This window comes from Pipistrellus hanaki (genome assembly GCF_964339955.1).
Source record: "Pipistrellus hanaki genome assembly, chromosome: 21".
NCBI classification, from domain to species: Eukaryota; Metazoa; Chordata; class Mammalia; order Chiroptera; family Vespertilionidae; genus Pipistrellus; species Pipistrellus hanaki.
Window position 1 is genome coordinate 9,063,268 of NC_140523.1, and position 24,511 is coordinate 9,087,778.

The 24,511-nt window shown below is 45.1% G+C and overlaps 1 protein-coding gene and 1 long non-coding RNA gene across 2 annotated transcripts in view; one reads left to right on the plus strand and one right to left on the minus strand.

Annotated features, from left to right (window-relative positions):
* The window catches only part of LOC311614488, a 350,039-nt gene that overhangs the window by 72,941 nt on the left and 252,587 nt on the right, over window positions 1-24,511 (plus strand). The window lies entirely within an intron of this gene.
* The window catches only part of LOC311614433 (zinc finger protein 416-like), a 173,197-nt gene continuing 159,075 nt past the window's right edge, over window positions 10,390-24,511 (minus strand). Inside the window, exons 2-3 of the mRNA XM_084869277.1 lie at window positions 12,901-13,024; window positions 10,390-11,959 (exon numbers count right to left, since the gene is read on the minus strand). Coding sequence (XP_084725403.1) covers window positions 11,136-11,959; window positions 12,901-13,024 — 948 coding nt within the window. The 3' untranslated portion in view covers window positions 10,390-11,135. The remainder of the gene's footprint in view (window positions 11,960-12,900; window positions 13,025-24,511) is intronic.

A 24,511-nucleotide genomic window follows, 5' to 3' on the forward strand; every position in this document is an offset into this window, starting at 1 on the left:
GAATCTTTTGGAAATTGTTAAATAAATGTATTATTTTACCCAAAGTAGGACTGTGCAGCATCTAAGACATATGCTTAAATATCTGTAATTCCTCACTGACTCAAGTGACTTTTTGTAATATGGAACCATAGGTTTTGCTTCCTGAAAGGAAAACTGTTTCATTCAGTTTTAATGATATGCACAACTGATGTCAACTTATACAATATACTGACACATTTAATCTGCATTGTTAATATTCAGAGCCACCCTGAGTTTAGTCTTACTATCCATTAATCCATTAACTGGTATGTAGGTTTGTAGTATTTTTCAATTTCCTGGTGTAAATACTCTCATTATGATTCATTTTAAATTGTCAAAATGATTGCATTGAACACGGACCTGATTAGATATTTCAGTAGCACATCATTGTATTTTATTTCCCACAAAGGGATACAGTAGCAACTAACAAACAATCATGCTTCAGAACTTTCCTAATAAAATAATAAAGTTATTGGGAAACATAAAGCTTTAAACCTTGGATCAATTCGGGCAAAGGGTATATGCATGTGTTGTGGGCACAATGCCCAGTAGGGGGATGGCAAGGGGCAGCAGTTCAATTATTCTATTCATTGATGTTTCTTTTTAAAAAAATACATTTTATTGATTTTTTTACAGAGAGGATGAGAGAGGGATAGTCAGAAACATCAATGTGAGAGAACCATCAATCAGCTGCCTCTTGCACACCCCCTACTGGGGATGTGCCCACAACCAAGGTACATGCCCTTGACCGGAATTGAACCTGGAACCCTTGAGTCCGCAGGCCGGCGCTCTATCCACTCAGCCAAACCAGTTTCTGCTCTTCATTGATGTTTCTATTTCTCAGCCCTCCATTTATCCAGGAAATATACATATTTCAGCGAGTAATTTTTAAAGAGTAAATTAGTATGACTCAGTGTGTGTGGGGTCCCCATCTTTCCATGTTTTGGAACACTCATAAGAATGGCAGAAAATCACTCTTTGTCCCATATTGGGTTGTTTTGCATTGCTGACCAAGGCCTTGAAAGAAAGTCCACATGACTGTGGTTCTAATTTGCAGCCTGGATCCTCTGTTACTGGTGAGTTCAATGGTCTCCCAGAATAGGAGTCCTTTGTTGGGCCAGTGTGAATATGAATTATAGTCTCTGTTCACACTAAGTATTACATAATTCTCAGCAATGTTTAGGGGAACTCCTCCCCATATTGTAAAGAAGCCATGTGCCATTAAGTATGACATTTCATATGCTGGTGTCATTTCTTGTAAGACTCTGACATTTAAATAGAACCACCATTAAGATAGAACCACCAGGCGAAACCAGTTTGGCTCAGTGGGTAGGGCATCGGCCTGCGGACTAAAGTGTGCCAAGTTCGATTCCGGTCTAGGGCATGTACCTTGGTTGTGGGCACATCCCCTGTGGGGAATGTACAGGAGGCAGCTGATCAATGTTTCTATCTCATCTATGTTTCTAACTCTCCCTCTCCCTTCCTCTCTGTAAAAAAATCAATAAAATATATATTTTTAAAAAAGATAGAAACCCTGTATTCATAGAGTGTAGGAAAGACTGCAGTAAAGTGGAGGAAAAAAAATGCCACTTGTAAACCTTTTTTTACAAATGGTCAAAGGTCTGTGGCTTGTGTGCTGTTTGCTTATAGACATTCTCAGGGCCTCCTTAACTGTTTTCTGTGGCTGAAGTCATTGGCAGAGAAAATAAACACTAATTTTTTTAGTCTCCTTACCCGTCTAGGTAGTTATCTCAAAGTTTCCTCAATTGGAAAGACCTCAGAGCTGGGGAAGGATAAGCCTATAATCAGTTCCAGGTTGTGTGTGTGTGTGTGTGTGTGTGTGTGTGTGTGTGTGTTAATGTGATTCATCAGCATTCCTGTGGATTCCTAAGAGTCTTCACTGATTGCCAATATTTGCTTCCCCTGAAGGAAGGTTTGTCCTCCCAGGAAATTAGAAGAGAGATGGTATAGCTAATATAGGGTTGTGATTTTAATTTCCTAACAAGATGGAGATATCTAGGTCTTTATTGAAAATGCTCCTTGAGGCTTTATTAAGTACTAGAGTCCGGGTGCAGGAAAATTCATGCAATAGAGAGGGGGATCCCTCAGACCGCCCAGCCCCCTCTCACACTCCAGAAGCCCTCAAGTTTGGGAGGCGATCTGGTGATCAGAGTAAGGTGATGCTCCATCATACCTCTGCTGCTGCCAGTGCCAATAGTGGAAGCCTCAGCTGTCCCTGGTTACCTGAGCCTCTGGCAGACTTGAGTGGCTGGACAGCCACCGTCACAGGATTAGGCACCTTGGGCAGACCCTTTGCAACTGGGGGACTGCGGGGACTAGGGGATTCCAGAGGCAGGCATATGCCTTACCTATGGGATATATCAGCTAAAAGGTAATAGAGGAAGGGGCCTGGGCTGTTCTGAGCATCACTCCTGGACCTGCCATCTCTGCTCATCTACTGAGTGTACATGGTCTCCCTGTAACACCAGGCCCAGGAGGCAGAAAAGGCACAGTGCTCTCTGCAGTGGGGATGGGGAAAATATGAAGGGACCTCATTCAGCACAGGTTCCTGCACAGAATGAACAAAAACCACAGGATCACCATGGGTGTGAATGTCAGCGTTTTTCCAATCAGCCCCACCTGATGGAGCACTCACCTGGGCAATGCACATGAGAAGGAGGCTTGGAGCCTGCGTAGTGACTGCTGTGAATATAAGAGAACAAGTACGCTGGAATGCTTGCAGTCCAGTAACCTTCCCAGTCACCTCTCTTAATATGTGGACTTCACACCCACCACAGTGGGGGACCCAGGCTGCAGAAAGTTACCCAGGGTCACACTCAAAAGTGGGTTCTGATTTTTCTGCCAATGATATCTGACCAAACTCCTTTTTATTTGAAGTTCATTCCTATAAATCTTGGTTTTGGGAAAGCTCAGGGACAAAGTCTAGGTGAATGAGGAGAAAGCCAACCGACCATCCTAACGGACTTCCACTGCCATTCCCTACCAGCACCTACTCATCTCCTTTCCCCCTGAGCAGCCCCAAAAGAGGCTGGCACCCTGTGGTTGCCATTGGGCTGGGGTCCATCTACCGTAGTAGGCCAGGATCTACTATTGACTGTGATGTTGGCTGCAAGCATTGATAGGCTTTGACCAAGGAAATGTGGGAGTCGAGCCTGTCACCTTAACAGAAGAGTCTCGAACCAGAGAGACGGGCCACCCTCTTTTTCCATCTCTGATAACACCCAGCAGGAACCTACATGTTGGCTGCTTCTTTATGCTTATTCCACCAGAGCCAGGGTGTTCATGTGCTATGATCAAGAAATAAACCTTCTTTACTCTAAGCCACTAAGCTTTTGGACGGCTCATTACCCAGAATTACATCTAGCCAAATGGAAATGCATCTCTGAATCTACCCTCTAGGAGGCAGCAGAGCCTAAAATTAGTAGCCAGGGCAAGGTGGTTTGAGAAGCATCGGTTTGATTTCTAGCCCTGCCTTTATTAACTCTACAAACAAGCAATTAATTTTGAGACTATGAGCCTGGATTCCGTCCCCGTCGAATAGATTGTGAAACCATCTCAGATTGCAAACAGGATTAAATGAAATAATAATGCACGTAAAGCATTGAATCCCTGCTTGGCACCTGTAGTAAACATCAAATAACTCTTAGCTCCTTAATATCACAATGTGTACTGACTACAGATATGCAGACAATATAGAAAAAGTCAATGTGTTGGCCTATATATCCTGTCAAATGTTTGTTTTAAACCAGTAGGATAGGATTACTTATATTCTCTCATAGCCTGCTTTTACTCTTAATAATTTAATATTTTTATGTAAGAGAGAGATAGAGAGAGAGAGAGGTTGAAAGGGCTCAGTTTATTGAGCGTAGTCCCATGCACAGAATGATTGCTGGTTCAGTTCTTATTTGAGGGCATCTGCTGTGGTAATGGGCTGTTGCCCATTGGTGGGGTCATGCAGGAGAAAGTCTTATTATGATTCTATCATTCTTCTCTCTATAACAGTCAATTAAGATTTCTTTACATATATTTTTACATTTTGATCTGTAGTCTTAAGGAATAATTAAAATAATACTTTTCTTTTTTTAAAATAAATTTTTATTGTTCATATTATTACAAATGTTTCTCCCCCCCCACCACCATTGCTCTCCTCCACCAGGTTCTCACCCCACCCTCTGCCCTTTCCCCACTCCCTATTGTCCTCATCCATAGGTGCACAGTTTATGGTCACTCTCTTTCCACATCCCCCTCTCCCCTTTTTCCCAAGAATCGTCAGTTCACTCCCTGTCCATACCTCTGATTCTATTATATTCAACAGCTAATATTGTTCATCAGATTTTTTTAAATTTCCTTGGTTTTTAGATTCATTTGTTGTTCATAATTTTTATCTTTATTTACTTTCTCTTCTGAAAGAACCCCCTTCAGCCATTCATATAATTCTGGTTTGGTGTTGATGAACTCCTTTAGTCTTTTTTTATTAGTGAAGCTCTTTATCTGACCTTTGATTCTGAGTGATAGCTTTGCTGGATAGATTATCTTTGGCTGTAAGTTCTTAATATTCATCACCTTGAATATTTCTTGCCATTCCCGTCTGGCCTGCATGGTTTCTGTTGAGAAATCAGCTGACAACTGTATAGGTGCTCCTTTATAGGCAACTACCTTCTTTGCTCTTGCTGCTTTTAATATTCTCTTTTTGTCTTTTGCTCTTGGAATTTTAATTATGATGTGTCTTGGTGTGGTCCTCTTTGGATTCCTTTTGTTTGGAGTTCTGTGCGCTTCCTGGACTTGTAAGTCGAATTCTTTCACCAGGTGGGGGAAGTTTTCTGTCACTCTTTCAGTATGTTTTCAATATCTTGCTCTCTCTCATCTTCTGGGACCCCCATAATTCTGATGTTGGTTCGCTTGAAGTTGTCCCAGAGGTTTCTTACATTATCTTCAATTTTCTGGATTCTCTTGCCTTCTAGCTTCTGTGGAGGAGTGTCTTCTGGCTCTTTATGTTCCAAATCTTTGACTTGATTCTTGTGATCTTCCATTCTGTTTTTAGGACTCTGTATAATATTTTTCATTTCAATGTATTCTTTATTTCTTGTTGATCCCTTATCATTTCTTGTTGATCCCTTATCATTTATCATTGATTCCTTATTAATTCTAGTTGACCCCTTTTCATATCCTCATAGGTCTTATCCATCTTTTCTAGGAAATCCTTGAAAAACGTTATAAGCATAGATTTGAACTCTATATCCAATCGCTTTTTGTCCTCCATTTCTTTCGTTTGTGATCTATTTCGTCTTGGCATTTTTGCAGCTTTCCTGAGTTGGTAGCCTTAAAAGTCTCTGTGTCCTGCTTGGATGGGGCGTCGTTTCAGGGTGGAGCCTACAGCCTTGGCTTCCGTCAGCCCCGCCCTATGTGGCTCCTGTGTCTCCGAGTAACTCAGTACTTGCTGCAAGCGCCTCTGAGAGAAAGGTGCCCTCAATTTTCGCCTGCTACCAAACAGTCTAGGCTTTTCCCCAATGAGCCCGGTATTGGGGTTCAGTTCAGTTGGAAATGGGATTGGAGGTGGCGTTCAGAGCAGTCTGGAGCTCCAGTCTCCTTCCCGCCAGGGCAATTCCGCGGCATAGCCAACCATCCCTTCTTTGCACACAATGTGCGCATCTCTGGGACCTCCTTTCGCCGCTCCCCCGGGGTTTCGCCTTCAGCCCAGCTCCCTCTGTTTGAGCCTGGGTCCCCAGGGTCTGGCCTAGTACTGGGGTTCAGAGCAGTCGGAAATGGGGCCCAGCACAGTCGGAGCATTTATCTCCTTCCTGCTAGGGAACGCCAGCCAGGCACTCAGCTCCGTCCTCTCCACGCGCGCCGCGTGTCTCCGTACCTTAGGCTTTTACAGCTCCTCCGCACTTCCTTCTGGCTTTCTCCTTGCTTCTCATTGTAGAATTTACAGTCAGTCGACTTTCCTGTAGTTCTGGGTAATGTCCATTTTATATTTTAGTTGTATTTTATTGAAATTGTTGTGTGTGGCTGCGGCTAGGTGTTCACCTGAGCAGCCATCTCAGATTCTCCCCGACTGCCCTTTTAAACGGGCATTCAGACATCCCTCTCACAACCCAGAACTGCTTCCTCCCAACTGCTTGCCTGCCTGCATTCCTGATTGCCCCCAACCGCTTCGCCCTGCTAGCCTGATTGATGTCTAACCACTCTCCTGCCAACCTGTTTGCCCCCAACTCCCCCCCCCCTGCCAGCCTAGTCACCCCAAACTGCCCTCCCCCCCAGGCTTGATCACCTCTAAATACACTCCTTTGCAGGTCTGATCCCTCCCAAATGCCCTCCCCAGCTGGCAGGATCACCCACAATTGCCCGCCCCTCCTTGTTAGCCATCTTCTGTCCACATGGGGGCAGGATCTTTGATCACATGGGGGAAGCCATTTTGTGTGTTGGAGTGATGGTCAATCTGCATATTACTCTTTTATTAGAATAGAGGTCTGGTGCATGGGAGTGGGTCAGCTGGTTTGCACTGAAGGGTGTCCCGGATCAGGATGGGGGTTCCCTTGGTAGGGGTGTCGAACTCAATCAGAGAAGGGGCCAAAATCTAAAATCCAGCCTAAATCACGGGCCGAATGGTTTACTGAACAGTCATAAACTGACAATGTCATAAACTGACAGCGGAGTGCAGTGATGACAGCGCAGTGCGGGCCACATTGCAAGGCCTGGCAGGCTGGATTTGGCCCGCGGGCCTTGTGTTTGACACATGTGCCTTGGAGCATGGGTGGATCTGGGCCAGGGAACTGTGGAAATTTGCAGGCTGGCCATGCTCCCCAGCGACCCAAGCAGAGGCCCTGGTATCTGGGATTTATCATGTATAATTGAAACTTTATAGCCTGGAGCGGAGGACAAAGCAGGCCAGGGCTGCAGAAGCTTGGCTTCTTCCATCGCTGGGGGCAAGCCTAGCTTCCCACTCTCTCTAGCTCTGTGGCTGCTACCATTTCTGTTGGGATTTATGTATCTTCTATAATTGAAACTTTGTAGCCTTAAGCAGCGGCCTGGGCTGGCCAGGGTGTGCGGAAAGCTTGGCTTCCTCCACCACCAGGAAAAACCAAGCCTCCCTCCTGCTCTCTCACTCTTCTTTGGGTTAATTTGGATAGTTGGTCCTGATTGGCTGATGGGCATGGCTTGTGGTTGTAGTGAAGTGATGGTTAATTTGCATATTGCCCTTTTGTTAGATGGGATTCCAAGAATAGAGGGGCGGACCAGTTTCTCTTCCTATACAGACACTGAATGCTCTTTGGGACTATTCAGACTGCCTTTTTTTTTTTTTTTTTTTTTCTGTTAAGCTCAAAATGCAGGGTGTGGCAGGAAGTATCTGCTTCCCTGAGCCTACTGGGATGGGATAGGTCTTCTGGGGAGAAATGGCCTTTTAGCTTTGAAAGATTAAGTATGTCACCCTTCCAGCAATATATCCCAAAAAGTCAGAAACACCAGTCTGAAAGCATATATGCACCCCTTTGTTCATAGCAGCACAATGATAGTTATAAGAGATACTGGAAACACCCTAAATGCCCATCAGCAGATGAGTCGATTAAAAACTTGTGGTACATCCACACAACGGAATATTATGCTGCTGTAAAAAAAGGAGGAAATCTTATTATATTATTTTCAACACATGAATGGACCTAGACAGCGTTACGCTAAGGGAAATAAAGCCATCAGAGAAAGATAAATGTCACATGACCTCACTCACTTGTGCAATATAATGAACATAAACTGATGCACAAAAATAGAGGCAGTGTCATAGAAGCATTGAAAACGACATCCAAACTAAGAGGGAAGGCACAGGAGGGGAGGGTGTTAAAGGTCGACCGAAGGACTTGTATGCTTGCATGTAAGCATAACCAGCAAAAGGGTGAGGGCATGTGCTTTTAGGTAGGAGCAGGCAGATAGAGGTCAATGGGAAGGGGGGAAGAAGACTTATGTAATAATTAAAAAAAAAAACTTAGAGAAAAAAAAAAGAAAAAAAAGAATGCTCTTGGCTATGTCTCCCTGTCCTGCTTTCCTCATCAGGCACCTTAAGCCTGTGCCTCTCTCCCTGCTCCAAAGCCCCAGGTGAGTGTCTGCAAAAGAAAAGTCCTGTGTTCTGGGTTTAGAGAATAAAACCACAGACAAAACCAAGCCAAAACAATGCAACTGCACTTTTGTCTCTCCCCAGCATCTTGCTGTTTGGCCCTCCTGTCATGGGGCAGCCTTTCTGTCCAGTTTCCCCAGCAGCCAGCTGCCCTGTGGCTTTTCCTTTATGCACTTGGATGTTACCCACCTCGTGAAGGGACACAGCTTTGGCGCAACACTGCTTTCTGCTCACCCTCTTGACCCACTGGCTTGCTGTCCCTCGAAAGTCCACTTCCCAGTTCTTGCCATTCTCCCGTGCCCTTCCTTGTTGTAAATGGTCTGCTCAGCTGCATCTAATTTGTTAGTACAAGTGGATATTCTTTGATTTAGTTGTATTTTCAATCGGGCTCAGGACGAGATGCACAATACTACTGCCTAATCGGCCACCATTTATTTATTTTTTACCACTTTCTGATCCTTGCTGTTAAAACCCACCAGAGTGATTTCCATACAGCTTGCAAATGCACAGGGCATGCTCCCTGCAGGCTCCCATCTGAGTCTGCCAGCCCTTCACAGAACTCTTCAGTGAAGTCCCCAGTGACCAACGCTAGTTTCACCTTCCCCTATACTGCTGTCACCTATCACGGGTATCCTGGTCCTTTCTTTGTGGACTGTCCTTCACTAGATGCCAGTTCCCAAGGACAGGGGACTCTGCCTTTACAGCATCTGAAACAGTTGGGCTCAACAGTATCCACAGCTTCTATCTTTATATGTGAGCATTATGCCCACCCATGGCTGCTGACCCTCCATCCAACCTAATTCAAGTTCTCATCCCGACAGCTTCCCTCAGCCCCCCCACTCAAGGAACCTGGCTCATGAGGTGGCAAACACACGTTCATAGGAACCCTACCTCTCTGCCCCTCAACCGCACACCCTAGTAGCACACTATTCCCCATAATCCAGGAACTATCACCTCATTTCTGGTCTTCTATGTAAAGGAAAACCTTAGGGAGGGGGTACACCAACCACATCTCATCCTCAGAACATGGAATTATATTGAGACCAAGCCTCTCCTTCTGGAAATGCTTGTATTGCAGCTTGTTCTCACCACTGAAAATATACAGCACCATCTCCTGTAGCATCCACGCTACCTCTAGGATTGTCTGGGTAAGGGGAAGGAGAGAGGAGTGCTTTATTTTTTATAAAATCAAAGTTCAAAATAATCCCTCAAATGGAAAAGAGACTTAAACATCATGGGGTCTCAGGGGTGTGAGTAGGTTGTTGGAGGCAGGACTCTCTAAAGATAAACTGATTTGGGGTTCCAAAGCATCAAGGGGATTCTCCCAGATACAGAAGTGCGCTCATTTGTAGCAGGAAGGTGCCTAGGGGTGTGGGGAGAAGCACTCTGGATGGAAATAGATGAGCCCTGGCCAATACATCTTAGACCCAGAACCCAAGCTCCCCACAGGGCCCTGACTGGGCCTCCTCTCTTCCAAACCCTGGGAAGGACACAGTGTGCCCAGCTACAGTGGGAATGTCCCAGGCAAAGGCAGGAAAGAGTGAGTTAAGGTAGGCTGTGCAGGCAGAGGCCTCATCTCAGGGCACCAGAATGAATGTTTGCATTTTTTGGTAATCCTCATCTGAGGATATTTTGAGAGAGAGAGAGAGAGAGAGAGAGAGAGAGAGAGAGAGAGAGAGAGAGAGAGAGAAAGGGAGAGAAGGAGAGGGAGAGAGGGAGAGAGAGAGAGAAAGAGAGAGAGAGAGAGAGAGAGTAAGAGTGCAAGGGAAGGGGGAAAAGAGAGACATATTGAGAGAGACATCAATATGTGAGAGAGAAAAAAAAATCAGATGCCTCCTATATCCCCATATGTGCTGGGATCAAACATGAAAACTGGAACCACAAAGTCAAGCAGTCTTCCTTTCAAGGCCTTGGGCAGCAATGCACTCACTATAAGCCAATAATGGCTAAAGAGTAATTTTCTAGTATTACGGTGTCCCTCCTAAAGCACAGAAATGTTGAAATTCAAATAATATCCGTTAACTCTATGATGATATATCATAATTTTGCTTGAGAATCATCCCTAGAAGTGAAAATAACCAAAAAAAATTAAGGTACTAAAGAAAAATCTTTACTAAAAATTCATAAGGCAGAAGAGAGTACAGTAAGCAATTTGCAGGTTGGTGAGGTAAAAAGTAAAACAATTCATAAAAGCATAATCCAATAAAAAATCTCTTCAGCTACAAATATATCAGGTAGTAGATCTGGGCATGTCCTTCAATCCTCACTTTTACTGGAAACACATGAGGAATACAGTATACTGTATGATCCATTAAAAGGGCTTACGTTAAAAAAAAAAAAAAAAAAAAAAAAAAGATCCCAGTGACTTTCAGTGTTGATATTTTAAGTGAATAAAATTAAATATTCCTGCACATTTAACATTTTCCTCCAGTGTAAACTTTCAGATGTTTAATAAGACTTGATATACGGCTAAAAGACTTCCCACATTCAGTTCACTCATATGGCTTCGCTCGTGTGGATTCTCATATGTTGAATAAGGTCAGATTTACTGCTAAAAGACTTCCCACATTCAGTACACTCATATGGCTTCTCTCCAGCGTGAAGTCTCTGGTGTTTACTGAGTGCAGTTCGGTCACTGAAGGACTTCCCACATTCACTACATTCATGTGGCTTCTCTCCAGTGTGGACTCTCAGATGTTTAATAAGACTAGATTTTTGGATAAAAGACTTCCCACATTCAGTGCACTCATATGGCTTCTCTCCAGTATGGATTCGCAGATGAACACTAAGACCAGATTTTTGGCTAAAAGACTTCCCACATTCAGTACACTCATATGGCTTCTCTCCAGTGTGAACTCCACGGTGTTTAAGGAGTGTGCTGCTGTCACTAAAAGACTTCCCACATTCAGTACACTTATATGGCTTCTCTCTAGTGTGAACTCTATGGTGTTTAATGAGTTTACTTCGGTCACTGAAGGACTTCCCACATTCAGTACACACATGGCTTTTCTCCAGTGTGAACTCTCTGATGTTTAATGAGTGCACTTCTTCGACTGTAGGACTTCCCACATTCAGTACACTCATATGGGTTTTCTCCAGTGTGAACTCTGAGGTGTTCAGTGAGGTGAGCTCTTAGACGGAAGGACTTCCCACATTCACTACACTCATACATCTCTTCTCCAGGATGAACTCTCTTACATCCAATGAGGTTAAAAAATCGTCTAAATACTTTCCTACATTTCTTACAGTCATAAATCGCTTCCCCAGAAAATTCACCTTGACATCGAACAACTTCCCTGATGTGGCTGACAGCATTTTCACAGTAATGCCACTGGTGATGACTTTTACAACCAAGAAATTCCTGTGAAATCTCACTGCCACAGGGTAGCTCCTCGGTGTTGAGAGTGGCCTGGTGCTGCGGAAGCTCTGAGTTGTATCGCAAATCTTCCCCAACCTCCCTGCTAGTTGAAGGCACCACCAAGAAGTTGAAGCTGTACCTGCTCACATAGGATGCCCTGTCCATAGCTTGTTTCCAAGCCTCCTCTCCACATTCTTTCCTCTGCTGCTGGTGAGGATTTACACTGAAATGGAAGTCTCCAACATATGCATCACTACAGAAGGTTTTCTCCTCAAAGTATTTTGAATGTGAACCAGTTAGGTGCAAAATATATTGTAACACAAAGAAACACCGCTTACACAAAAGGATCCTTTGGGTGGCTGGAGCTGACTTAGAAGCCCTGTCCTGTGACTCTCCGTGTATAGATACACTATGATCAGAACAGGCCTCCTCATCATCCATTTTATGCTGACAACCTGAAAAGTGAAAAATGGTGAGAAAATGAATGTTGATTGTGTGACGGGGGAAGTGTCATTACAAAAGTGTGTTACACATCACACATTGATTTCATGAAATTGGTGAAAATAAAAGATGTGCAGGAAGGATGAATAAGAGGCTCTTGTGACTTTTTTGGGCTGATGAAGATCCCAAGACAGGGAAGCCTCAACAGAAGTATGATACAAACATGGGAAGCACCACATGGATTAGAATATGGATTCCAGCTCATCCTTTAACTAACAGCATTCACCATGGCTTATCTGCTGGGGACCGGGAGAGCTGTGCGAGAGGTTGGTTCCATGCTACCCAAATTAAAACTGAATAAAGGAGTAGCTGGTTTTGAAAACTACTTAGCACATATGTAAGTGCACCTCATAACACATGTGCAAGTCAATGTTGCCGAATACTACGGAGGCACCAGTGCAGAGGAACAGGTGATGAAGTAGTGAGCAGTCAGCCCTGGGCCTGAGCAACACAGCTTGCTATAGTATTCAGAGAAGAAAATATTACAACATTTGAATGGGGGCCTTACGAGAACAGCCCATGGTTCATGTTGGTTAAAACCGTAATATGGCAGAAGCTGCCACAAAGAACCCTTACCTAAAGAAAGAGTGCAGAAGTTGAAGCCATGCATGTGGACACTGTAAGCTTCCCATTAAGGGAAAGTGCAAACTGGGACCCACTAAGCTCACTGCAAGACGCCTGACTCCCTACCACTTAATGTACTTTTTGAGATAACAGGTGTTATGGATGATCGTGGAGTCCTTTGCTCAGGCTGGCAGCCACAGCACATTTGACAGGAGAGTGGGGGAAATTTGCAGAGGCAATGTTCTGGCTGTGGTAGAGAGAAAGTTATGCCTGAGGAATAAAGGAAGAGAGGTCATCACCTCAGGACACTGGGACAACATGGAGGTCTTACCTACAGATGATACAAGTGCAAACACTTCCAGCATCACATTGCAGTACAGACGTCTCTGAGCCTCATCAAGGAGCCCCCATTCCTCCTGAGAGAAGGTAATGGCCACATCCTCAAAGTTCACATCCTGTTATAATGGGGACAGTACAGCTCATGACCAGAGTCACTCCCGATATTATAAGTCTATCCTACTACCCACCCTCCAATCCCATTTGTCTTTTCACTCTTTACATGTGAGAAAATACCAAGCCTTCATTCCATGAAAGCCACTGTCTTCTTATATTCCTGCTGATAATTTTCTTCCAACAACAATTAAGGCAGTTGAGTAGATAGAAGATACCCGAGCTGTGGCCCTCCCGCCACACTGCCTCTTATCAATAGACTGGGTGCCAAAAGCATAGGTTAGTGAGGGATATTGGCCATAAAGACAGTGTGAGTGGTTTGATACTGTTTTCTCACGAAATAGCATTCTAGTCCCTCAGATTGTTCCCCTAAGACACCAAAAACATGGCATCACATGTCGTCCTCTGGACCCCAATCCCAATGTGGTGAGGTCATTGCTTTGTACTACCAGCTGCACATAGTTCCTTGAACCACACTCATCTCACACAGCTTCCTTCCCAGAGGCACTACTTCAAAGGAAATGCAAATATGCCTTGTTGTGGATAAATTATTTCCTAATCACCTTCTTTTCCAAAATTATAGTTCACCACCTCCAAAATCTAGTTCTCTCTTACCCATCTTCCTTACCCATGCCAGTGGAGATTCGCAAGGCTGGGTAACACTGATGAATGCTATCTCATTCCTTTCAATCATTGAGTCAAACCAACAACAAAAGGCAGGTGGTTAAGCCCGGAGCAGCCAGGTGGGGAGCTACCAGGCCCAGAACAACAGCAGCTAGGCTGGGAGCGGCCAGGCCCTGGTAGCAGCCGGGCCCAGAGCAGCCGGGTCGGGAGCAGCCAGGCCCAGAGCATCAGCAACCAAGGCTGAAGCAGCCAGGTCAGGAGCTGCCAGGCCCGGAGCGGCCTGGCCCGAAGCAGCCAGGCCTGGAGCAGCAGCTTCCAGGCCGGGAGTGGCTAGGCCCGGAGCAGCTGGGTAGGGTGCGGCCAGGCCCGGAGCAGCAGCTGCCAGGCTGGGAGCGGCCAGGCCCAGAGCAGCCGGGTCAGGAGCAGCCAGGCCCGGAAGAGCAGCTATCAGGCTGGGAGCGGCAGTGGCCAGACCCGGAGCAGCTGGTTGTGGAACGGACCAGAGCAACAGAGGCCAGGCCCGGAGCAGCCAGGCCCAGAACAGCTCGCTCCTTGCCTGTCCCCGCCCCAAGGCTGCCTCTCTGACATAGCTGGAAACTTTTGGGAGAACTTGTGGGTCTGCCGAATCAAGTGATGAAGGCGTAGATCTGGATGTGTTGAGTTGGTATAGCGCTGGGGTGTTGATCTGTGAGTGCCTTGTGTGGGGCCTGGATGAGGTTGGTTGATCTATTTGGAAATGTCTTTTGTGTAAAGTGTATCCTTGGGCATGTGGAATTATTATTGATGTGAGAAAATGCTAACTAACTGATTTACTATCTGAAAAATTTAAAGTTCTGAAAGTTTAAGGTCTCTTCCCAAAAAGAGGTTTTAAAGCTAACACCTTAATTTGAATGGAGAAAGGGAATGACAAGCCCTTCCCACCCAGAACAGGTGATCCAATTCCAACCAGCAGCTATCTTTAAACAATGTGTCTATCTACACTTGAATGGCTACAGCTTTTGATACCCTAAGGGCAAGTTTACATGTAAACAAGTTTGCTTCTCAATTCCCAGGGCAGAAAAAAAACAAGGTTTAAAATTATTAGATTTAAAAATTTATTCTTAGAAGTTTAAAAGTTTATTAATTAAAAATAACAACAACAACCAAAGGAGATTAAAAAACCTGATGAACAATAATAGCTGTTCATTGTAGTAGAGTCGGTGATATGGGACGGGAGTGGACTGACTGTTCTCGGGGAAAGGGGGAGTGGTGGAGGGAGGAAGAGACTGAACATAAACTGTGCACCTATGGATGAGGACAATGGGGGGTGGGCAGGGGATGGAGGGTGGTGTGGGAACCTGGTGGAGGGGGGAAGAAATGAGGAACCTTTGTAATAATATGAACAATAAAGATTGATTAAAAAAAAAACCAAAAAACCAAAAAACAAACAAAACAACAACAAGAACAAAACAAAAAAAACACACACAAAAGGCAGGTGGTTAGTTAAATGACACCTAAGCTCTTAACCTAGAATTTAGCACCCAAGTACCTCTCTTTACAGGCAAGTACACAGCAGTTCACCTTATTGTTACATCCAGGAACCACCAGAAATAGACTCTTCCTTCAGTCACTCTTATGTCAATGTCATGGTGCTGTGGCCATGAATTCACATTCCCTCTCTGAGCGCACATCACTCTTTCTACCACACCTCTGTCACACCTGCACTTCCACAGCCCCAGCTCCCATCAGCATCTCCGGGCCTTTTACTTATTACTCCGCATGTGTGACCAGAGGATGGTTACCATATTCAATCAGGATCAGGCACTGCCCAGACTCTGATACTCCACACTCATAGACACAGCCTTGATTCCTGCTACATATGCCTCTCTCCAAGACTGTTTATTTCCTTCAACCTCAACTATTAAGAACAACAATCAGATCTCAGATATACAGAGCCCACCTCCCCTGATGCTGCACTTGACGTCCTTCACTAGTCACAGCCAACATCACTCACTAAACCTTCACTCAAGTCCCAGCCCCGATGGTCCTCTCACAGATGACCACTCAAGTCTTCTAGCTAGCTAATCCATAGCACTGACTATAGCACCCCACAGCCAGGCCACACCAAGAGTCACAAGAAATTCCTGGTGAAAGTTTAGAAAAGTTGATATGTACCAGCCTTAGTCCCATCTTGGTTAAATTACTCTTTGACCTCCACTAATCTCAAATCCACTCATCTTTTAAAGGCTTTGGCCATGCTAAATGATTATCTGTTCCCCACACTCTACATGACAATTTCTATCCCTGTGCTGTGTTGTGACACCCACTTCCCACAAACAGTGGCCCTAGGAAAAAAACTAGTCCTCAGGCTCACACAGTCCCTTCTGAACTACTACTCCCATTACCAAGTCTGATGCAATAAACAAAAGAGCCTTTTCCATGCTAGCATGGGCTCTGTCCCACTCACACGGACAGCATGGGGGAAGAGAGACCCAACTTCTACAGGTCAAGGGGTTTTATAAGGGTGGTGATGCCACTGCTTTGGCTGACCCTGATTGGTTGGGTGAGGGTTAGGGTTCAGTTACAAAATGGAGGACAGCTTCGCCCTGCCCCACAGTACAAAATGGAGTCCGGAGTTAGCCTCATCCCACCCTGCCCTCTCAGTGGCAAAAAATACCTATTTTTTGCTCATCCCTGTGGTTCTGTCTCTTGTAGAGAGCAGTTGGGGAAGGCACTGGACATTTTTTTAATTCTTATCAGCTGAGCCTGAGGGCACTGGCAGAATCCTATTATCAGTACTGATTTCTTGTCATTATCCTTGTGCTTGGAATGAGAAACAAATAGGACCTTTACTTACCCAGATCTTGATATGCTAAATCTCAAAAAAAAAAAAAAAAAAAATGAGGAGCTTACCCAGATCTTGATGAATAGGATCTGGGCACACCCGAAACTCCTTCTGACCTTAACCTCCCCTTAGGAAACCAATAAATATGCTGTACTGTCTGTGGTGAAGATGACTGCCTCTCCATCAGTCTCTCAATCAACCCCTTTCCCCCAAATTCTTTCTACTTCTAAAATCAATAAAAATATATATGTATTTTTATAGACATACACTGCAGGTTCCTGATTCAGCTCACTCTTTACTCCAAGCCTTAGCACATTCTGGAACCTATGTCTGGAGGACCTCACATTCACTACACCGGTTGTCAAAAACAAGGTCCACATCATGAAGCCCGACCCCTGGCCTTAGGATTCTGGGCTCAGTGTCTGTTCAAAGTCCCCAAGTCCAAGGGCTACAACAGTGGCTGACAGTCCCAACTCTACTATCTCAGGGGCCACAAGTGTGTGAGGCCCTGAAATAACTTCCACAAACGCATACAGTAAGGTGACCAGATTTAAACATTGGTAAAGCGGGACACTATTGACTGGGAGGGTGGGGAGAGGGGTTCTTGATGAAAAATTTGGTCTATATGGAGCCACAAAATTTTTCATAGAATGCAAAAATAGTATTGTAATATATATTTTTAAATTTCAACATAAGTATAATTTACAAATATAATAAATAAAAAAATTATGTATAGTATTATTTTATTCCTTGGCATATTTCTCATTTGAGTGAATTATTTTTAGTAGATTGCTGTCATTGTTTAAAAGATCATGAAAATTTTCACAAAAATTTGTTAAATTAGATTTCACAGATAAAATGGCTTTCAAAGTCTCAACACTTAATTGTAACGTAAGCTATGTCACTTTCAAGGCCAGCGCTAGACTTTTTGCTGCCACAAATGTTGTGGGGTTGAACCCTGAGTTCAAAACAAGACCAGTGGCCAAGACTGGTTTTGCTAAGTGGACAGAGAATCAGCCTGTGGACTGAAGGGTCCCGGGTTCGATTCCAGTCAAGGACATGTACCTTGGCTGCGGGCATATCCCCAGTGGGGGTGATGCAAGAGGCAACTGATCGATTATTCTCTCTCATTCATATTTCTTACTCTCTATCCCTCTTTCTTCCTCTCTGTAAAAAATCAATAAAATATATATTTTTTTAAAAAATAAGACCACCAGAGACTGGTGATTGATTAAACAAAAGCAGGCAAGTATTTATTGAAAAATTGGCCAGGAGGAGTCCACAAGATTGCACTGATCCAGGTGTAGGCAAGTCTTTTTTAAAGGTTCAAATCACAGGAATTTCCCTTTGTTCTAAATTCTAAAGGCTGGGAACATTGGAATGTGGCCCTATCTTGCCGATAATACAAAAGCAGAACTCAGAGGTTAATCTCTAAAGGTTACCTATAGTTTCTATACCTGAAGCTACTAAGTCAGTGGGAATCAATCTCCTGTAACTATCCTATTGTTTAAACAAGTAAGCGAAGGTCCAAGTTAGAATAGTAGGGTTAAAATTCAAACAGCAGTTTTTACCCAAGTATGGTTGCTACCATATTTCTATAATAAAATATAAATAATACGAGTACTGTCTGCTAAATTCAAGAAAACTTATGTAATTATGAAATAAATTACTTACCTAAATTATCTGAATAGCTGATTTGTAATGACATCACTTGTTTAACTAGCTTACTAGCACGCAGTACGAAGTATATTATCTGAGAGACAGTCACAAAATGTTTTCATCGTTTCGGACTTTGATAAGCAGTTCTCAACAATTATTTGTTATGTTTAAAGTTTAACATTACAAAATTAACAAAAATGATATAAAACTCATATTCTGGCTCAATAGCCACACGGCCGCCGAAAACCGTCTATTCCCTTCCCGTCTCCCGCTGTTCCCTAGCTAGTCATGCATTCTTCCTAAAAATCGGGACTTTTTAAAAATGCCCTGGGACTCGGGACTCGAGACACATTGTTAGAAATCGGGAGGTCTGGTTACCTTACCATACACCTAACAGATTCTACATTTATAGGATTTTGTGGAGAGAAAATGGTCTGTTGGGAGCCTGGGAACCAGCAGGCTCTATGGGCTCAGGCTGCTCAGTGCCCTCGCCCAGCCCTGAGGCCAGATGCCCTCCAGGTGCCTGTGTGATCTCCGTGCTCAGTCCTCAGTGCTCACTCTTCCAGTTCCCTTATCATTTACAGGACTGCCCCTTCCTGTCCACAGCCGCTGGCCTGTGACTTCTAGTCTGTTCTTCCTCTGAGCAATGTCAGGAAAAGTTAGAATCTTGCCTCAGAGCCGAAACCGGTTTGGCTCAGTGGATAGAGCGTCGGCCTGTGGATTGAAAGGTGCCGGGTTCGATTCCGGTCAAGGGCATGTACCCCAATAGGGGATGTGCGGGAGGCAGCTGGTCAATGTTTCTCTCTCATCGATGCTTCTAACTATCTATCCCTCTCTCTTCCTCTGTAAAAAAAAATCAATAAAATATATTAAAAAAACAACAACAGTATCCTACTTCAGAAAATGTCCCCCCCCCCTTTTTTTTTCACAACCATCTATGGCCCCAGCATTCTGAGAAAGTAAAACTCCTTGTGCAAAAACGACACCTTATCTCATTGTTGCCTTTACACTAAGGTGCCCATTGTAAAGGGACGCAGGACGAATAGTTTAAAAATCGGGACTGTCCTGCGAAAAGCGGGACATCTGGCCTCCTTACTTTACACCCCAAACAGGCCCGGGTTCCCCATCCTCCCCGCTCAGTCCCACCACCGCCTCCTCACATGGTGGCTCTGCCGCCCTCCACCCTCCTCCCCGTCACCCCTGCGCCCCCTGGAGGGACTCACTATCCTGAGCGCGGGGCCCGGGGCGGCGGGACCGGGGAGGCCGCTCCGCAGGCGGGAGGGCTCCGGGGGGTCAGTCTGCGGGGACGCTGGGAGCGGAGAGGAGCCGGGGGGCGCGGAGACGCCGATCTCCACGGGCTGTGGTGGCTCCCGGTGCCTCAGATACGCCCCGCCCCGCAGGCAGCGGCCCCCTGGGTCTCCTCCTGCTCCCGACTGGCGCCCTGAAGCCTGGGACTCTGTGGACAAAGACGGAAGAAGTTAAAATGATCGCTTAGAGGAGGAAGGCGGAAGTCCCGCCCTAACAGCACCAAAATGCCCTTTAGCTCCGCCCAGAAGAGTGCACGTCCTTCTGGGTAATGTAGTTTTCTCAGTAGCGGAGCAGAGTTAGCAACCCAACCAAAGAGTTAGGTGAATACTAGTGTTGTGGCAGAGTGAGTGATGGCTGGGGAGGGACAAGGTGCGTCCAGAGGGTTGGCTAACTGCAAACGAGGGACAGATCTTCTAGGGGCAGAGGGTAGTAGGACTACAAGAGATTCACCAAAGATATATACACAGGGGGGAAATTGAAGACATTCGTAATAGTATCAACAATGTAAACTACACGTATTTATTTTTTAGTTTGTATTTAAAAATATATTTTATTGATTTTTCACAGAGAGGAAGGAAGAGGGATAGAGAGCTAGAAACATTGATGAGAGAGATACATCGACAAGCTGCCTCCTGCACATCTCCTCCAGATTTGTGACCGCAACCAATGTACATGCCCTTGACCAGAATCGAACCTGGGATCCTTGAGTCCACAGACCCGATGCTCTATCCACTGAGCCAAACCGGTTTCGGTGGTATTATTATTATTATTATTATTATTATTATTATTTTAATAATGACGCCCAGTTGGTGTGTCTCAATGGTTAAGCATTGACCTATGAACCAGGAAGTTGTTCTTTTCCTAGTCAGAGCACAACATGGGTTGCAGGCTCAATCCCCAGTGTAGGGGTGTAGTCATGCAGGAGGCAGCTAATCAGTGATTCTCTCTCATCATTTTTTTTATCTCTCCCTCTCCCTTACACTCTATAAAATCAATGAAAAAACTTAATAATGTACACATATACATGTGGGAACCCATTTCACATCCCACCCGGTTCAGGGTTCTGGTTCAGGGTTTGAGTTCTGGAGAAGGGCCGCACACAAACGAAAGAGACTAGAAGAATTTTACTTTCGAGATATGGGGGGCCAGACAGGAGCCCACCTCTAGTGGGAGAACTACTCACTGTTCTGGCCCTGCTATCCCTTTTATTGAGGCTATGAGGAAAACATTCATAGGACATTAAGTCCCCTTTGCCAATGAGGAACTAGATACCCTGAAGAGCACTTGGGGTCCTTTGAGACGGCTGATTCCTGGAGAGCAGGTCTCTCCCTTACCCATGGGATATCTCGGCTAACAGGTAATAGAGGAAGGTGCCTGGGCTGTTCTGAGCATTACTCCTGGACCTGCCATCTCTGCTCATCTACTGAGAGTGCATGGTTTCCCTGTAACACCAGGCCCAGGAGGCAGAATGGGCTCAGTGCTCTCTGCAGTGGGGATGGGGAAAATATGAAGGGACCACATTCACCACAGGTTCCTGCACAGAATGAACGGAAACCACAGGATCACCATGGGGGTTATATCAGTGTTTTCCAATCAGCCCCAATCTGATGGAGCACTCACCCGGGCAATGCACATGAGAGGGAGGCTTGGAGGCAGGGTAGTAACTGCTGTGAATTTAAGAGAACATGGATACTGGAATTCTTGCAGTCCAGTAACCTTCCCAGGCAACTCTCTTAATATGTGGACTTCACACCCACCACAGTGGGGGACCCAGGCAGCAGGGAGTTACCCAGGGTCACAGTCAGAAGTGGGTTCTGATTTTTCCACCAATGACATCTGCCCAAACTCCTTTTTTTGAAGTTCACCCCTATTAGTATTGGGTTTTGGGAAACTCAAGGACAAAATTTAGGTGAATGAGGAGAAAGCCAAGAAACCATTCTGATTAACATCCACTAGTATTCGCTACCAGGCCTTACTCCTCTCCTTTGCCCCTGAGCAGCCCCAAAAGAGGCTGGCACCGTGTGGTCGCCTTTGGACTGGGGCCCATCAAGTACGTCAGGCTCTACTACTGACTGTGATGTTGGCTGCAGCCAGTGATAGGCTTTGACCAATGAAATGTGGGAGTCGAGCCTGTTACTTTAACACAAGAGTCTGAAACAAGGGAGATGGACCACCCTCTCTGTCCATCTCTGATAACACCCAGCAGGAACCTACCTGTTGGCTGCTCCTTTATCATGATTCCAGCAGAACCAGGGTGTTTATGTGCTAGGAACAAGAAAGAAACCTTCTTTACTCTAAGCCACTGAAGTTTTCGGGTTGCCCATTACCTACAATACCATCTAGCCAAATGGAAATGCATCTCCGATTCTACCCTCTAAAAGGCACCAGAGCCTAAAATTAGTCGCCAGAGCAAGGTGGTTAGAGACACATGGGTTTGACTTCTAGCCCTGCCTTTATTAACTCTACAAAGAAGCAATTAATTTTGAGACTCTGACCTTGGATTCCCTCCACATCAAATAGATTGTGAAACCATCTCAGATTGCTAAGAGGATTAAATGAAATAATAATATATGCAAAGCATTGAATCCAGGCTATGTACTTGTAGTAAACATTCAGTAACTCTTAGCTCCTTAGCATCACAACGTGTACTGACTACAGACATGCAGACAATATGGAAAATGTCAACATGTTGGCCTAAATATGCTTTCAAATTTTGTTTGTAAACCAGTAAGATAGGAGTACATATATTCTCTCATAGCCTGCTTTTACTCTTAATAATGTACTATTTTGATGTAAAAAAAATGAGCCAAGCTGAAATGGCTCAGTTTATTGAGCATAGTCCCATGCACAGAAAGGGCACCCGCTGTTGTTATGGGCAGTAGTCCATTAGGGGGTCATGTCCAGGAAGCCACTCTATGTTTATATCCTTCTACTCTATAAAATCAATTAAAATACCTTTATATATCAATCTAAATACCTATTTAGATTTGTAGTCTTTTAGGAAATTATATTTAACTGATTTTTTTTTTTTTACAGAGAGGAAGGGAGAGAGATAGAGAGTCAGAATCATCGATGAGAGAAAAACATCAATCAGCTGCTTCCTGCACACACTCCACTGGGGATGTGCCCACAACCAACATACATGCCCTTGGCTGGAATCGAACCTGGGACCATTCAGTCTGCAGGACGACGCTCTATCCACTAGCCAGGGGTCTTCAAACTACGGCCCGCGGGCCACATGCGGCCCGCAGAGGAGTCTGATCCGGCCCGCCAGGTTTTTTGGGCAGTGAGCACAGCCGAGGTGTTACAGTAGGAATTAGTAGTTCATATAGTCCGGCCCTCCAGCTCTCTGAGGGACCGTGATATGGCCCCCACTTTAAAAAGTTTGAGGACCCCTGCAACTAAGCCAACCCAGTCTTGGCTAGATTTGTAGTCTTAAGGAATAATTGAAATAATTCTTTTCACCTGAGGGAGCAAAATCTGTAATAATGTACCCAATGAGGAGTTCAGTTTTGTAGACAACACTTTCTACAAACCTGTAACAATCCCCTAAAACTTCAGTTCTCAGTTCCCAATGTCACTAGGATGCCCCAGAACAATATTCACAATGGTCAATGAGTAATTGGGATCCTAGAGCCACATGCAAAGCTAGATTGCTGCATTACCCAAAGAGCCATGCGCTAAAGCGGGCTGGGCTTAGTCAATGAAGCCCAGGAGAGGCTCATTATTACTGTGATCATTGCTTCGAGTTTGACTTCCAGAGTCTTCTCTTGGTAGTGAATTTGACCTTTGCAGTGTGCTCACAGAATTGGAGGCTCCAGTGCTGGGTCACGAGACATCAAGGGTAGCATCTCTGCAGTGCAGTTGTCTGTCTGTGGCTGGTTGGGTCACAACAGGCCGTGACTGAGTTCTTTGTGCCTCTAAACTACTTTCTGCTTCCAGAGTTCAACCCGGCCTCACCTCATTCACCCTCCAGCCTCGGGTGTGGGTGCCTGTTCCGGTTCTGCAGTCCAGCTCTCAGCGCCAGAACAGTGAGTTGCTTGAGGGTGTGGCATGGTGTGATTGGGTGGGACAAGGTAACAGGCTGAAAATACACCTTATAATGCCATGGTGGTGTGACTGGGGATGGAGGATTGGGGAAATCCTGATCAGTCTTATAGCTAAAAGCAACAAAGAAGATGAAGCAAAGTTTTGTGTGAAGAGTTTTGCTGTCATTTGCAGAAAGCTGCTGCCATTAATGGCTGGGATCCAAAGAGGGGCATGGTGGGAGTTAGGTTTCTAATCTATTCTCAAAACTTCTCAGAGGAAGAGCATACCAGAAGAGAGAAGATAGCAGTTAGGGACAGGATGGAGAAGTCCTGGGAAAGCCCTGATGGAATACAGGTATCACTGGGTCTGGGATGGGCAAGGGTCCTGAGCAGCCTGAGACTGTGGGTCCTGGTGGTGGTTTCCAGACTCTCAACAGACCTTTACTTTCACCAGATTGCTGCATTCGTAACCACTTAAGGGGGCTGGGTGGTAGAGCTTATTTCAGGGCCTCCTAGTCTTGTGGCCTCTGAAGAGGTTGTGTCCTGGGAATGTCCAGCCAATCTTCTAGGTCTTTGAACTTGGGACCCTAAAGGAACACCAAGCCCAGAATTCTAAGTCCAGGACTAGGGTCACATGACTGGTCCCTGTTTTTGGCAACCAGTGGAATGGGATGTGAGAAGTTTTTCCAGTCATGGGTTGCTATATGGGTATAGGCTTGGAGCCAAGTCTGAGCTCATTAAGGAACCCTAAGATGTCCACCCACTTTTCTTCCTTTTAATTAGGAACTGGAAACAATGGGACAGCACTGAGGTCTTGAGTAGTTTAGTGACAACGCGGACGTCTGTTCTGTAGGTGATGGGAGCAATGGGAGGTTTTGAGCAATGGAGGCATGGTATGCTGAACCATATAGATGGGATTGAGGTGGTAGAAAGAGCTGGATGGATGATGCTATGATCGACTTCGTTAGTGTCATAGCAATTCACCCTGAGGGTGGCTGTGGAGGTGAAATAAGCTTTGGATTATGGATTGGTGTTTTAGGTGTGACCAC